Below are 16156 nucleotides of genomic sequence, written 5' to 3' on the forward strand. Positions count from 1 at the left end.
TATCAAAGATACTAGACCTTTGGCACTCTAGTATCTTTGATATAAATCAACTTATTTATTGCTGATTTATTGTTGATTTATATGCTCTGATACAACAGAGCAAGCTACTAATCTACTTTTTTTAAGATCTACTTATGATCTACTTCTGGCTCTAAGCTCTGATAGCTATGTGGGCAGGTAAACATCTGGTTATATCACTGGCAACAAGAACAAGTCTCCACATGCAGCTACAGCACACACGCATCATCTCGTAAAGTCTGCATCAGTAGCCGCATTTTTAGTGCATCACTTGACACTGTCACTTCTACTTGAACTAGTCTAAAGTACTTTCTATTTTTACTTCTACTTCTACTTTTGTGATACCGAAGGTGATTTGTCATTTTGTGCCCTGTTAGTACTGTTACGTGTTAGTGTTACTGTTAGTGTTACTGTTAGTGTTACTGTTAGTGTTACTGTTAGTGTTACTGTTAGTGTTACTGTTAGTGTTACTGTTAGTGTTACTGTTAACAGTGGTCAATATATATCACTTCGCTATTATCTACTTGTGATATAATAATATAATAATATGAATCCTCCTCAGGAATTTCAGAAGGCATGCAATTACATGCAAAAAGCACACAAAATGCATCAAAAGTGTTAATACTAAATTTCAAAAGTGAATTTAAATTACGTAAGAGAAGATCATAATGTTAATTGTTAGGCCGTGGCTACGCGACCGGTCTCGGACGAGGAGCCGTTAGGCTACGCGTCCGGACATCTATCTCACACAGTGATCTTGCGACACGTACACGCATGATTGCGCAATGGGATGCGCTGTTGATTGCCGAGTGTTTGTGTGTGTGCGTGAGAGAGAGAGAGGGAATGTGTATGTGTGTGTGTGTGTGTGTGTGTGTGAGAGAAAAAGAGCTAAAGAGCTAGAGGTGTGTGTGAGAAAGAAAGAGAGCTAGAGGTGTGTGTGAGAAAGAAAGAGAGCTAGAGGTGTGTGAGAGAGAGAGAGAGAGAGCTGTGCGTGTGTGTGTGAAAGAGAGAGAGAGAGAGCTGTGCGTGTGTGTGTGAAAGAGAGAGAGAGAGCGAGAGGACGGATGAAAGTATAGATGGCAGCAGTGCATATATTGTATATTTTTGGCAATCAGCAGAGCGTCCTGTTGCACAATCATGTGTGTACGCGAGTCGCGCGATTACTGTGTGAGTGGATGTCCGGATGCGTAGCCTGGAGGCTAGGCGACCGGTTCCGGACATGTAGCCACTGCGTAATTGTTATTCGTGTTGGTAATGTCGAATGCACTTGTCTTAGTTTAGAGCAACTGATGAGTGCATGAAACATGGAACTAAGTACTACACACGCACATCATTCACTGGAATTTGGTAGAGCCTGAGTCAACTGATCAGTCCGATTATCGTCCGTATGCAACTACCAAGATGACACTGGACTTTGACGACGTTTTACCACACATAGGCGGGTGGGGCAAATACCAGAAGCTGCTGTTCTGGTTGATCTGCGTTCCAGCAGCACTTCCATGCGCATTCCATGGATTCGTTCAGGTGTTCATGAACGCCATCCCTCCTCACTGGTGCCATGTGCCGGAGTTGGCAGGCTTCCCTCTCGAGGCGCAGAAAAACCTCAGTCTTCCCTATGAGGAGCAACTGGGAGAACTGGTGCCAAGCCAGTGCAACATGTACGACATAGACTACGTGCAGTTGGTGAGGGAGAATGTGACGTGGGTGGCCAACGTGTCGTGGCCCAAGGTCCCTTGCACGCGCGGATGGCGATACGAACACAAGCTGTATGATGAAACGGTCACCACTGAAGTGAGTCTCAACCCCTGATTGCACTCTATGTCTCTGAATTCGTGTATCGAGTTGAGGCGAACATAAAGTTATATTATGACAAGATATTTGAGTAGATTTCAGGGCTCTCAAGGGGTAGCTTTAAAAATGAGTGAGATTTATTTTGAATTAGAAAATCTAATTGTCGCAGGCGCGAAGGAGGGGTGGGGTGGAGGGAGGGGTGTGTCTCCCCTTCCCTCGGTAGGGAAATCGTTTAAAAATGGGGTGCTATTTGATGGCCTCAGCAGCAATCTGAACATGATATTTGTTGCTTATATAAGCATGAAAAAACATACAATGTACAAAAATCATAGTGATTGTAGCAGTATTAAAAATATAAAAATGGATGACAGGAAGAATTTTAGTGGAAAAGTTCGGCTAGACCCACTCCAGGCAACGAAGAAAAACTGGATTCTTGCAATTGCGTGAGATTTTTGGGGACTATCAGGAATGTGCGTGAGAGCGTCAGATTGTGCTGAATGGCGTGAGTCTCGCACCATATGCGTGAGGCTTGTGAGCCCTGAGGTTTAATTATGATGTCTAAGACTGCGCTTTTAGTATATTCATTGTCATTGCTAAACACAGGAGATCTCCTGACAACAATATAAACACAGCAGTGCTAACTTAACCACCCATTCGCCTATTCAGATCCTATTTCGTTCCTATTCAGATGGACCTGGTGTGTGACAAAAACTGGATTGGCATGATGACCTACACCGTCTACTCGTTTGGTAACCTCTGTGGAAACTTCATTTTTGGTTTTCTACAGGACTGGTTCGTATCAGTTTATGAAAATAGTGTAGCACTGTCATTGCACTCTGTCAAAGCAATCTAGTTGGCTTGATGTTTATCAGCATGGGACTTTAGCCGTATGAGCAGACAAGGACCACTGTTTCAAAAAATGTTGCACTGGCTGTGTACACTCTCAGCCCTTGTTATGTGGTATCAACCATCAAAAACTGTGCCAGGAACATCCTGATTTCAATGTGCTCTTCAGTTTTTTAGCTGCATAGACACTGCTGGAAAAAAACTGAATAAAAAAATTGTGCCCCCTCTTTCTAAGTGCCCTACATTAAAAATTTTGCAGTGACGTCCTAACCTGCAGTCGGTTGAGGGCCTTTCCACTTTACTATTGATGTCATGTGGGTATCTTTCCTAGGTTGGGAAGAAAGAAGGCTTTCTTCATTTGTCTCACGGTTGAAACGGTGTTTGGCATTGCGACAGCGTTTGCACCTGAGCTCATCTCCTATACAGTGTTCCGCTTCATGGTTGGACTGACCGTTCCCCAGATATTCGTCATCCCATTTGTTATAGGTAAGGTCTGTGGAAACAGTATCTGTATAGATATGTTCGTGGTCGCATAAAGTGAGAAGTATGTCCTATTGGAGATGTTGAACCACACCACGTTTGATCGCATTGATTTAATTTAGGCTATGTAGGATATTCTAGATGCCTATTCTAGATCATTCTTAAAACTGTTTATTTTGGCTGGCAGTTATTGTTCTCATAGTTTACTTTATGAAACCACATATATACATATATATAACTATATATGTAATATAATATGTAAGACTAGACTGATGTTATCTTCTTCTTTGGTTAGCCAGCTGAACACCTAATATAAGACTTCCATGTGGTGCTTAGTGCCAAAAATAGAATCCATTGTGTTTAAATTCTGTAAAGGGGGTGGTGGAAGAGGTCGCAAGCTATTCCTGTTGGGGTTTTAGACAAACGTTATGCTGTATAGTTGCAATATTATATACATGTTGCTTATATACATGTTTGCAGTGTATATATTACTACAAATGCACGCAAGCGTGCACACACACACGCATGCATGCACGCACGCACGCACGCATGCACAAACACGCACGTACTGTTACATATATACGTATCAAGAGTAAATAGTAAGGGCTATTATTTTCTCGTCACCTGTACGCTCATGGCAAACGTTTTTATCACGATGCTTATATATATGGGCTCACACATACCAACTGCACATGTGTGTTTGTATGTTTGCAGGCATAGAGCTGGTGGGGCCGGAGAGACGCGGCTTCACCACCATCATGCAGTGCGTCTCCTACTCGTCGGGCTTGCTCGTTCTCGCTGGCGTTGCCTACCTTGTCAGGGACTGGCGCAACCTGGCCCTAGCTACCAGCATTCCCTTTATACTGATGTATGGCTACTGGTGGTGAGTGCGACTAGTTGAAGCTGCCACAGAGGCATGAAAGATTTATTGAGCTACATTGTTTAGTTGATAATAGAAATGAAACCTGATGTCGGAAGATTTTCAGCTGTAAAAGGGAACTTCTGTACGATTTTTGTTAGTTGAGTACGGTAGTCATGTCACTAAGAGATGTATAATATATCAGCATGTGTAGGCATTAACAACTGGCTGTGTATAGTTCATATAATAGACAATATTTCAGTTTAAATATTGGAATGATGATATTTTGGTGGCAAAATAATAACACTATTCTGTGTACCTCTTAGTTTCATGCGGTGTTTGATAGTTTAGAGGTCAAGGTCATAAATTTTTGACACAGGTTTTTGCCAGAGTCAGCTAGATGGTTACTCTCCAAGAACAGGATAGATGAAGCTGAAGCTATCGTACAGAAAGCAGCGAAGGTCAATGGTATGACTGTGCCACCCGAACTCATCCGCAAACTCATGGTACGTATTTCACACGAATTTGATAGTGTGGAGATATTCTGGCATCATGCTGTAGATGCTTGCTATTAATATACTATTGTATAGCTATAGTATCGGACTACGAACTAAGGCTGCACTAATACAAATTTGTCTCCTTACCGTATCATGACAAATTCGGTAAAAAATATTATAAATCAGTTTTATGTTTTATTTATTTACTTCTTCACATGTATTGTAGGCAATGCTTGCAAGAAATATCATTAAATGGATGGACATTATAAATCAACAATATTTTACTTACAAAACAAATTTTAAGAGCGATGGCTTTCCTATTTTTTCTAGTATATAAGAAACCCCTTTTTCCGTGAGTGTGAGAGAAAATTGATTTGCCTATTTAGTAACCTTCTCACATCTTGAGAGAACAACCAGATGAGACGGGATACTAGAGAAGCGTTGCCGAAAGGAGGTGTTGATCCCAAGTGCTATAAGCGCAGATCTTGCGCGCAGTTCCGCGGCAAGGCGCACGCGACCGCGGGAATGTCCTACAACAGTATGCAGCGCTGGCAGCTATGGATCCGTGTGCCGAATGAATTGGCCGGCGCACGGATCCATAGCTGCCAGCGAACAGTCCGCAATTTCAGTGGGGGACACAGAGGGTAGACATTTGGGACGTGAACAGTGTTCACTTGTTATAAAAACATAATTTCTCTCTTGGTAACCGAGCTGTGTGACGCGAAATCACAGAAAGACTGACGAAATTCTCGCGTTCGCGAACCTTGCCCAGTAATGGAAATGGCTGCAAGGACAAAGGCTATATACAGGGATGAGATTAGATAATTTAATTTTCAGCTGACATTTTAATTAGCAAACAGAGGAGCGAGCAATGCGAGGACCGTAGGTAATTTTTTTAAAAGAATGGTGCAATTTGGTGCATTCTAAGCTATTCTGAACAAATTATAGGAGACTCTTGAATCACCTTTTCAAGTTGTCAAAAGGAACAAACGAACTATAATAGCAAATCAGGGGGCTGAAATTTTTTTATTAAATGTCTAGACATAATGATATTTTTCTGTTTCCACCCGTCGCTTGCATTGTTGTTACTCAGCCCTAAGCTGCCTTGCTGCGCCCAGATTTTGCATGCAAACAACACACTGCAATGAACATCAGTGCATAGTCCTGCCCAGTCACATGCACGCAGCAACATGTAAACCGCGGCCCCCAGGCCAGCCTCGTCGTTACGTGCTCAGCTACCTCAAATGTTTGCCCCTCTACTGGCAGCCTGGTGACCGAGGATTTTCTTTTCTGGTACGCAAAAACAGATACACTGTATACTTCGGGGCTGTCAGCCTACTGTCTACACTCTACATCACAGTCCGGTGCTGTTGAGGTATCTAAGTTTATATTGCGTTACATTGTCCCCCTCCACATTTTCTCCAAACGATTTAAGACGTTTCATCAAATCCGACCCCGCTGGCTGCAAATCCGCGATTTTCTGCGGATCGCGGAAAGAATCTCATCCGTCCTATAGACTGGGACCTCGCTCCCGACCTCGATTACCATCGAGTGACTACGGCTCAGCCGAGAACACCGTCGCAATACATGCCATAAACCGCACTCAAACACATCATCATCGCAATACCCGCATATTATCTTTTAGGACCTCTAGCTATAGCCGTAAAAAATAACCTGTATATCAATCTCCTGGACCACTCGCCTAGGGTTTACTTCATTTCTGTATTACATGAGCCCATATGACATTCGTTTCTCACTAGTGGGTCCTTTTACGTCCCAGTAACTTACTCTAGTTACTAACCTTAGCTATATCAGTCTATGGCTCATATATCCGCAAGTGCCGACACTAACAACCCTTGCCAGTATCAACTTCCCGTCACTAATGTATGATCGGTCATGTACATAACCCGACAAGACTGTACATACTCAGTGTATGACTGCCAAGTCTGCCGCAAGATCAAGGGCTGCAACTTGCATAGCTCATAATTCGACTAGGCTCCAAAAACGGTCTTGCTAAGGGTTAGAATACTAGGGTGTATTGAGTTGTGTGGTGTAGGGAGCTATGGCTGAGCTGCCAGCTGTATCTATCGGGGTTGGCCCCGTCAGGTACAGCTGCGAGCAAGCGAGTTCCAAGTTCTCTGCGCGAAGTTTTTCTGCGCAAGGAGCAATCAGGGCCCCCTCGACCGTCAGGGGTCGACGAAGTTTTGCTATAAGCAGCACGCTGCGCCGATGTCCTATATCACAATAATGCTGTACGTGAGCGCTCTCAAACGACTTCACAAACACACTACCATTCAACGAGCCTCGATCTTTGTTCCTATTGAAGACAGGTTGACTTCTTATGAAAGACATAATGTCTTGTTCGCTAACCGCGCTGTGTCCCGCGACATAACCCGAGACTGAAGAACTTCCGCGCACGACGGCCACGCCACGGGCTTGACGCCACGACTATATCCTCTAACTATCACGTGATCATCATAATGGCAACATTAGAACATCACCACTTGTGCGTCAAGCTGGATACGGGCCCGTGCGAGTGCAGGGCTAGACTGCTACCGACCTTCACGTCAGCCACCTATCGTTGGCTATACTGAAGTGAGTTACGCTACGTGTCGACTGTGCCCCGCGCGGGCCGTCTAGTGCCTCGAGCCGAGGTTTTTTTAAAATACTTGACCATGGTACGTAGATGGACTCGTTGCGCCACTCTATGGGCTGCGCGATAACTTCCAAATTACTGTCAGGGCCATGAACCAGCCGAAAAGGGAAAATTTATTTTTCTGACAGCGAAACGGACGCGCGCCGAGCCACACCCAAGCACAAACGATGCATTGATTTATTCTCGCCCTACGTGCAAAGTTTCCCCCCGAAGAAGGGGCTTCTGCAATCGCCACAACTCCTCAATTGACCGATTATGCGGCTTTCTGTAGTACCCAGAGGGCCTCGGGTAGATGTTTCTAAATAGAGGGCAGCGAATAAGTCATTGTGTCGCCGCGAGGCGGCGTTGGCGCGCTTCGCGCGGATATCCGGGCTGCAGATCGTCTAGACAACTTTCTCAAGCAGTCTAAAGTAATGTTAATAAAATTTATTGAAACCATTTCATAACCAAGCCCGAGCACACATACTAGTGTTTGCATGGTTTAGTGATTTGAGTTAACTTGTACAAACTGCTGCTGAGATATGTGACACAGTTTCATACGGGTCGTCGCATAATCGGTTCAGCATGGCCATTGTTACAATTTGTAACCATCTCGCTTTTTGTCATTTACATACAGAAGGAGCAGGAGAAAGGGGAGCTGGGACAATTGCTGCCTGGCAAGGCGAGAACTTACACATTGCTCGATCTCTTCCGCACACCGAACCTGCGCAAGAAGACTGTTCTTGTGTCTTTCATATGGTGTGTTTTTGTGATATCTTTCCATATTAACATCGTAAGAATTGATTTGCAAGTAATTGCCAGTGTACTAAGGATATTGACTTTACTGAGCTTTTGCTAGTTTATTATTACTAATATATATTTAAGATTGCATACATTTGTTAAATTTGTTTTTATTCACTCATGTTATATTATAATAGTATCTCGTTTTTGTAATATTGTTTTTGATTTGTATGTTTTGACAAAGAGTTCAGTTTAAATGACCATATTTTTATAGAAGGAAAAACTTTCTTTTTGGAAAGTAATTCGTTTGTATTATTCATTTTTACATGATTGCAGGCTAGTAAATGTGATAGTCTATGTGGGTCTGAGCATCTACATTCCAATCCTAGGAGAGTCGGACTACGTTAACTTTGCATTGTCGTCTGCTGTAGAACTTCTGTCTTATCCCATCCTATTCTGTGTAATAGACAGGTGAGAAATCATAACCCAATTGTAAACTTCATGTGCTCATCAAGTAATTAGCCAGAGAATTATAATCAATGTGCAATGGTGCACAATTTCTTGAACCAATTTGGGTAATGTATTGTAACCATCTTGCTATTGAGTGCTTCTTTTTTACTCTGTTTAAGAAACTAGGTGTGCTATCTGAGGAACCTATTTTCATGAATTGTTGTGACTATTTGTCTTGTAGGGAGTTATCATTTATTTGCTGCTTGGCAGGTGGGGCAGACGATGGCCGCTGTGCATATCAATGATGTTGGGAGGAGTTGCCTGCATTGCTACTGTGCTAGTTCCTTCAGGTATGCTGCACTAATAAAAAATTATGTTACTTTGTCTCCAAACATTGTCGGATGTCCTTAGAGACAGTAGCGATGGTTACAAAATAATTGAAGGTCATAAATAATTTGGTCATCGTAAAATATAAAAGAATACATGCGATTCATTGTACGAACAACTATATCCTATATTTTCAAAGAGGTTATTTTATATATTGTGTCTGAAAATCATCATATATCCAAAAGCTCTAATCCTATATATCCAGAGAATATATCGTACATGTTATATATAGAAACAATTCCATATCCAATGCCTATGTACTATATCCATGACTATATAACATATATATTATTTCCAAATGCTAAATCCACAGATTGTATCCCACATATACCAATAGACTATATCCGACCGTATTGCCATGCCTAGTGTGGACGACGACGTGTGTGTTTTACGTAGTGCGACCGTGCTACACGCGTTCCTCCCCCACGCAGGTTACCTCGAGCCGACGATAATCCTCGCGCTGGTCGGCAAGTTTGGCGCGGGCACGTCGTTCACGCTCATGTATCTGTTCTCGGGCGAGATCTTCCCGACGGTGCTGCGCGGCATCGGCATCGGCTTCAGTGAGCTGGTGGGCAGCGTGGGCGGCGTTGCGACGCCGTTCATCGTCTACCTGGTACGGCCCCGTCCTGCCCATGCCCCGCCCCTGCCCCGCCCCTGCCCCAGCCTCGCTTCACGTGCACACTGCCGGGCGGCTGGCGGCGGTAGCGCGATGAGAGCGACTGAGCCTAGAGTGCGTTTGCCTACGACTGGAAGCGGCCGAGAGTAACGGGGGAGCATGCGCAGCAGCGAATCCGAGAGCGTACTCGGATGCCAGATGTTACCGGTTTTAAGTGCAACTGCGATCGATGGTAACTGAAAAATTCTTGTTGCCACGAGTTGTTCTGCTTTCTCGCGAATGGAAGCTTCTAGTTGCGTTCGGATCCAGCCGTCCCTGTTGCCGCGAGCTCGCTTGCGATTGGTTTGATTTATATTGTTGGCAACAATTGCCAACCAGTACCATGTTCGATCGCTTGTTGCTGGTGAAATTGCAGCATGCACGCGCATTGAAAGCTGTTCCCTATTGTTGAGTCTCGTCGCTTCTGGCCACGTAGGATGGGCTTTTGAAGGGTCGCGCATGGCGTGGAAGTCCCAGCCCCCGGCCGTGAACGTGCGAAGCGAATTCGCGTCGGGTGGAGCGACAGTGGTGTGTGCCTTGCAGTGTTGATGGGGTGGGGGGGTGCTTGCCCGTGCATCGTTCTTACGCTCCGCGATGCTGCATGTGAGACGTGTCGAATCGGGTGTCCGTTCAGTCGGTCGGCCCTACGGGATTGCGTACTGCCGCGACCGAAAACGTGCGCGGTCGAGGATGCGAAACGTGAAACGGACATCTGACGCGGTGACGTCTCGACCCGGTGGGGTCTTTTGCAGATTCTTTGCTCCTGCATGCTTGCTTGCTTGCAGGTTCAGAATGGTCGTGGTTGAGCATAACGCTGTCGCTGACTGGCAAATTTGGTATTTCCACGTCGTTCGTCGTCATTTACCCACTCGCGGCCGAACTCTACCCGACAGTGGTTCGCGGTCTGGGACTGGGCTTTAGCCAATTTTGTGGCTCAGTCGGTCTCATTTTCATACCCTTTGTCGTCTACCTGGTAACGTATGGTCGTTAATGGGGAATGATGTCTCAGTTGTGCAGTAGGTACCAGACACGACTACCTGATAACAGCTCTTGTTAAAATCACGCTATCACTAGATCTTGTTCTCAATATGTTTTCCAGCTATTGCACGATGATGTGTAAAGGGCGGTATATCGGCAGCACCACTACGATTGATGAGCTGTTATTGAGTTGACATGGTCGTGTCTGGTGTTACCTCTACTGCTGACCTTTTTGGTCATTTTACTACTTGGGGTTCTCTACATGTTATTCGTGGTGTCTTTCTCTTGTCCACGTGCTTCTGTTAATTCTCATACGGCTGCTAGCAACGTCTCATTAAACAAATTCCTGCTTACTGTTGCTAATACTGTGGCAGCTACAATATACGTTACATCGGTAGATACAAAGACCCTATATAGGTATATAGGGTCTTTGGTAGACAACATTTGATATGCAATATTTGGTGGAGACTTTCCAGTCTTATTCCTTATAATTGGGACATCAACGGGGGATGTTTGTGAATTACTTGTGCAAGGTTTAAGCAGCTTCTCGATGGCACAGTGCATGACCATGGCTTTTATTCAGCTTTGGGTGCTTTTGTATCGCACGCATACTTGTAGTAACTTCTCTAGGAAATCACTAAACCTGTGTCCTTGAGCACAAGTATTTCTTCTGCACTAGTTGTTGCAAAAGATAGAGACGTGAAGAAAATTGCTGGTAATATTGCACCTTTTTTTTTAATCATGTGAAACGGACAGATATCTGTGTAAAGAAATAATTTATATAAAATTACATATTACTGTAATTATACACTGTATGGGAGTCAAGTTTTTGAGACATCGGGCAATCAGGTTAAACGTAAGTGTATGTTTGCGTACTGCAGTATAGGCTTTTCACTTTGACTTTTGCCAAACATTCATGATTTTCATCTAGAGTTGTTTCTGTGTAGTCAAGAATGCATGTTTGTAAAAATAAGAATAATTAAGTTCTTAAATTTGGGCAAGTTTGGCTGAAATACCAAATGTTTTATAAAGACAGGTACTGCTTTAAGTGTTATAACTAGCAAGTGGCACGTTTTCAATGCTAAGTAATTCTATATGTTTACTGAATATATTTACAATTACGATACACAGCTAAGCACGTAGCAAAACTACTTTGCCTGATTTTTCCAGTATGGTCCTGTTAGCTAGCATGACAGGCAGTTTATCCCTTTACTACAAACATAGAAAGTCTCCTGTCTTAATAATAATTAATAATGATTGCTGGATCGCTTTCAGGGTTACCAGTACCGGGACCTACCCGCGTTTATCATGGGCACGGTAACACTGGTAGCAAGTGTGTTAGCTATGGCACTGCCTGAAACCCTTAATCAGAAGCTGCCGGAGACTGTAGAGGAGGCTGAGGAGTTTGGGAAGAACCAGCCATTCTGTTTCTGCTGCGCACGGAGGTAAGTGAAGTCCGTCAGACTTCTGATGTCCTTTGACCCGATTTGATCGAAAATTTTCATGAATCAGGGCAAGCTCTCGTGGAGGTATAAAAATGACCAGTAACACGTTTAACAAGTAGGTGGTTCAGCATGCTATCTCTGAAGTGCACAGTGGGATGATCTTGTAAATGATGTTTATCAATGGTATAATGATTCAGCATGGTGTCACGTGATATGCATGGGCCAATTTCCGTCTGTGACGTCACTGTTTGAACACTGGTCATAGTATCAATCTAGCTATTTATGCTATCTACACAACTAAATGGTCTCTTAGTAATTCAAGAATAAGAAAACTAGCACCGTAGCAGCAAGAACAAAATAGACTTGTTTCAGAATGCTCTTTTTCAAGCTATATAGCCTCTTGCCAGATGTTAGTCTAATCAATATGTCCTCCTAACGATTTTGGACATGCAAAGCTTGGGTTGCCCTGGTCCTTGTTCCCTAATCCCCTATTTTTCCTGTCTTCTTGATAAGCCTATGTAGGCTAATTGAATAATTACTCTCAATATAAATTCCAGGAAGCCAAGCATGGATGATGTAGCCCGTAATGATGAGGACCTGGCAGCAGCAAAGTCCAGCGATGAAACTGAGAACCTATAGAGAACTTATTTAACAGGTATCTCATGTTGACGTAGTAACTTGGTTTATGCAACGAGTGATGATTATCCAATGCTCCAGGGAAAAAAATATAATTTATTTTTCGGGGGCTACTTTTCAAGCTCGTGTGCATGAAAATAGCACTCTAAAATTTGGTTTGCCTTGAACTCTATGCAAATTTACGGGGGCTCTTTTTGGCATTTCGGGGGCTAAATCGCCCTAAGCCCCCATGTATCTTTTTCACTGCAATGCTCTCATATCAACATGAAAACTGAAGTGTAAATTTTTGTTGTGGACGTTTTTATATAAGCCTTGTTCACACGAGACCTCGTATTTATGAAATACGGTATTTGCGAATTACCGAATCTGAGACAAATACGCGGCCGAGCGTTCACATGCTGATTCGCGGCTCCAGAAATACGGTATTTGCGAGCTGCGAGCTGCGAGCTGCTTTAAACAATCAAGCGAACAATGCGAAATAAACAATGCAATGCGCACTAACTGCCGATAAAATACGTAGACTGGTCCGCGCTCGACAGTTCCATTCGCGTTTCACTGGAACTGTCGAGCGCAGACCAGTCTATAAAATACGCGGCTTCAGAAATCCGGTATTTAGCGTTCACACGAGGAAATGCGCGGTCCAAGAGATCCGGTATTTCTCAAGCACGGCAAATTATTCGGGGTCTGGGAAGCCACGTATTTACATCAAATACCGGATCTGTTTAGATACCGTATTTCTTGGACCGCGCATTTTGCCTCGTGTGTAACTAACGCTAAATACCGGATTTATTGCTACGTGTGAACGCGGCTATACCAGCCTTGTTCTACATGACTGATGTTACTTCGGATAGATAAACAACGATGGCCACTTACCTTAAATTAGAAGTCCGACCTTGACTTAACATTTGCGGTTATTGTCGAGTTATTTTTTTAATGGGAAACTATGGAGATCTGCTGTGTCTTTGAAGATTTAAATATAAACCTCGATTGGCTCTTCAAATCTGTCAACTTTATACCTCCGGTGTAAGTAGTGCTTGTTGTGCTTGCCATAATCAAGTTTTGAGATTCAATTAACTTTGTGTGAAATTCATACCGGTTTACGAAGACTGCCAAGTACAAAGCCTTACTATACACATTAGCTGTGGCACTTTAGGTCAAAGAATTCTCTCACAAAGAATTCATATCGTATTAATAAAGACTATTAATCGAAGATATGGATCGACACCATTTAACGGAACGTTTTCAGATTTCGATCCTTTAGTTGGGGATAGTACCTAAGGTCGGAATAGCAGCCAGTTCTGTATGAGCTGGGACAGTTCTTTTTACACCCAAATATATTTTTAGGAAAATAATGCAGGTGTAGAATTTTCAACGCGTGCCTACGTACTTCCCCGTTTTGGTGGCAAATATCAGGAGTGGATCAAATGTGATTTTTTTAATGAGTGATAATTTTATGGCTTTCCTCTATTACATACTTCTCCATAGTGTGTCGATGAATAATGAGTCGATGAGCAAGTTCTTAACTGAATAGGTAGGTAGTAAGATGGTTAATTGGTGTGGTAAAAGTGAATTATGGTAACGTTTATGCTTAATTTAGCTTTTGACCTCCTCAATAATAGACATAATATTTTTAACATTTTGAATCCAATTATCCAAGTGACTCCAATTTCTTTTTAAAAGCAACACATCGAGACTGTTAATAGTTTCCATGGAAAAGCTAGTTGTCACGTATCTGTTTTACTGTGATGTGAGATGTAGCTAGAGGCCGGGTTATTTTGTGTTTAGAACTGTATACAGTTATGTGTATTGTATGTTATGAGTATTTGTTCTGGTATATATATGTGTAGTTTATCAATTAGATTTGAGTACCTCAAAGTGATTGATTGACAGAACAGAATTCATTAGAAATTATGGCATGGGTGCTATTTAAAGTAATCAATATATTTAATTACAAAACGATTTTTTAATAATGTATCAACATAATATGTGTTTGTTACTGTTCAGCAAAGCTGTTCAGGTACATACGCAGATGCGTATGTGGCTGTATGCTATTGTTGTTTTTTTCTAATTAAAAAATGCTAGTCACAATTTGCGAATATCTACACAGAAATTACTTGTTTTATTTTTTGCATGTTAATAATTTTTATACAGTACAAAATTAAAATTGCAGAAAGTGTTTGGGTTTGGAAAAGATATCTTGTTAGAAAAATCCCATGCTGGAAGCTTGGCACTGTCTCCAACAAAGTTTTTTTCTAGTGCGCTTAGCTTGCTAACGTGAATTTAACATGCATCTCTTTATTCATATAATTACAAGTGCCGGTGAATCAGCTTACACGTGTCCAGGTTCTTCAATTTCAATTAAAGCATGACATTTGAGATGCGATGAAGAAAGACAGACAATCTATGTAGTCAGCGTACCCTGAGCAGGTCACACTTCTAACCACATCAACCTGATCTCTGGGCGACAGTAATACCCTCTGAAACATACACGCATGTTCAAACCACGAGCTTCACATACGTTGAACACGGAAGTTCAGCACTTAACTTCGTTCATCAAACAGTATCAAGAAACCGCGACATGCATGGTGTCATGTAGCTATAGTATTATTCCTCTCGCTGGCTTTGTCACAGAGCATCACGTTGCAGAGCCATAAGAGCTATAGTACTGGAGTTCGGTGTCATCATAGAGTAACAATATCTATAAAGTATTGTTAGTCTATGCTATCATGCAGCTCTGGGGCCCGTGTATTAAATAGTTATGCCCATCATAACTCTAAAAATTCATAACTGCACAGCACTACATTTTGAAAGTTATGATATTATATACTTGTGATGTCTGTTATGATGAACTGTTTTTTGACAATGGATCCCAGGTTCCTATAGCCCTGATTCTATTTTCAGATCTGTTTGCAAATAATACAATTCTAGCTCTACCCGTGTAGCTTTTCGCGCTTACTACAAGAGCGGGAACGAAAGGCTACAGGGGAAGAGCCAATGTAATCCCAGCTATAGTAACGATTGCCAAGTCTCCATCGGTCTCCATGTCCTAATAACTGTGCATGAACAATGTATACTATCATATCGTATCTAGCGTGCATGCAACTTAGTGCATGCCATTGGCTTTCCTCAACAAACAGTAATCAAACTTCAACAAAGTTGTACCCTAAACCCATGTATACAGACTGACAATGTTGAGCATTCAGTAAACATGAGTTCATTGTATTATCTTCCGTAAACTCGGTTATCTTAGCGTCAGGACTGCAGGGTTGATCGCGTGTATTCGTGTTTTCTAGAAAACATGCGATGTATACATGTCAAGATCGACACGATGCTTCCCAATTTATTCCGATGCAAGATTGTTACATCTTTGTAATGATGATGAGCACCGTTAAATTACCGACTAATCTGTAATTTCAATAACATGGGTCCACGGTGAGAAACAACCAATACGAACGCTTCAATAATACTGCTTAGAAACGCGTCTAGGTTGAGCAAAGCTAATTTACGAGCTCGTACTATATAGATACAGCAAAATCACTTGATTATTAATTGCACTTACTTTTAAAAACTAAAATACAGTATTTTATAAAATTTACTAACGCAGCGATTTACAAAGTAACGCATTCGTTATTCATTTATACATATATATATATATATATATATATAAGTCCGGATGCTTGAGTCTATACTGTCGGTAGAGTGCTCGATGCATTAAGTTGCAGAGCGTAATAAATTGTA

The 16156-nt window shown here is 42.4% G+C and overlaps 2 protein-coding genes across 7 annotated transcripts in view; one reads left to right on the forward strand and one right to left on the reverse strand.

The window, feature by feature from the left end:
• Positions 1 to 10433, reverse strand: part of LOC106807519 (homologous-pairing protein 2 homolog) — a 23560-nt gene extending 13127 nt beyond the window's left edge. Inside the window, exons 1-2 of the mRNA XM_014809873.1 lie at positions 10423 to 10433; positions 10391 to 10392 (exon numbers count right to left, since the gene is read on the reverse strand). The gene's annotated coding sequence lies outside the window, so the exon portion shown is untranslated. The remainder of the gene's footprint in view (positions 1 to 10390; positions 10393 to 10422) is intronic.
• LOC106807516 (organic cation transporter protein-like) overlaps positions 10 to 16156 on the forward strand; it is a 27981-nt gene continuing 11834 nt past the window's right edge. Inside the window, exons 1-13 of one of the 6 annotated variants that reach the window (XM_014809866.1) lie at positions 10 to 368; positions 1295 to 1809; positions 2498 to 2601; positions 2987 to 3141; positions 3850 to 4018; positions 4374 to 4500; positions 7764 to 7885; positions 8204 to 8338; positions 8588 to 8667; positions 10145 to 10332; positions 11613 to 11782; positions 12340 to 12437; positions 15712 to 16121. In XM_014809866.1, the coding sequence (XP_014665352.1) occupies positions 1420 to 1809; positions 2498 to 2601; positions 2987 to 3141; positions 3850 to 4018; positions 4374 to 4500; positions 7764 to 7885; positions 8204 to 8338; positions 8588 to 8667; positions 10145 to 10332; positions 11613 to 11782; positions 12340 to 12421 (1722 nt within the window). In that variant the 5' untranslated portion in view covers positions 10 to 368; positions 1295 to 1419 and the 3' untranslated portion in view covers positions 12422 to 12437; positions 15712 to 16121. Of the gene's footprint in view, positions 369 to 1294; positions 1810 to 2497; positions 2602 to 2986; positions 3142 to 3849; positions 4019 to 4373; positions 4501 to 7763; positions 7886 to 8203; positions 8339 to 8587; positions 8668 to 9135; positions 9318 to 10144; positions 10333 to 11612; positions 11783 to 12339; positions 12799 to 15711; positions 16122 to 16156 lie in introns of those variants that run through there. The other 5 variants (XM_014809867.1, XM_014809868.1, XM_014809863.1 and 2 more) reach the window with 5 other exon arrangements.

Source organism: Priapulus caudatus, unplaced genomic scaffold (genome assembly GCF_000485595.1).
Source record: "Priapulus caudatus unplaced genomic scaffold, Priapulus_caudatus-5.0.1 Scaffold220, whole genome shotgun sequence".
NCBI lineage: Eukaryota > Metazoa > Priapulida > Priapulimorpha > Priapulimorphida > Priapulidae > Priapulus > Priapulus caudatus.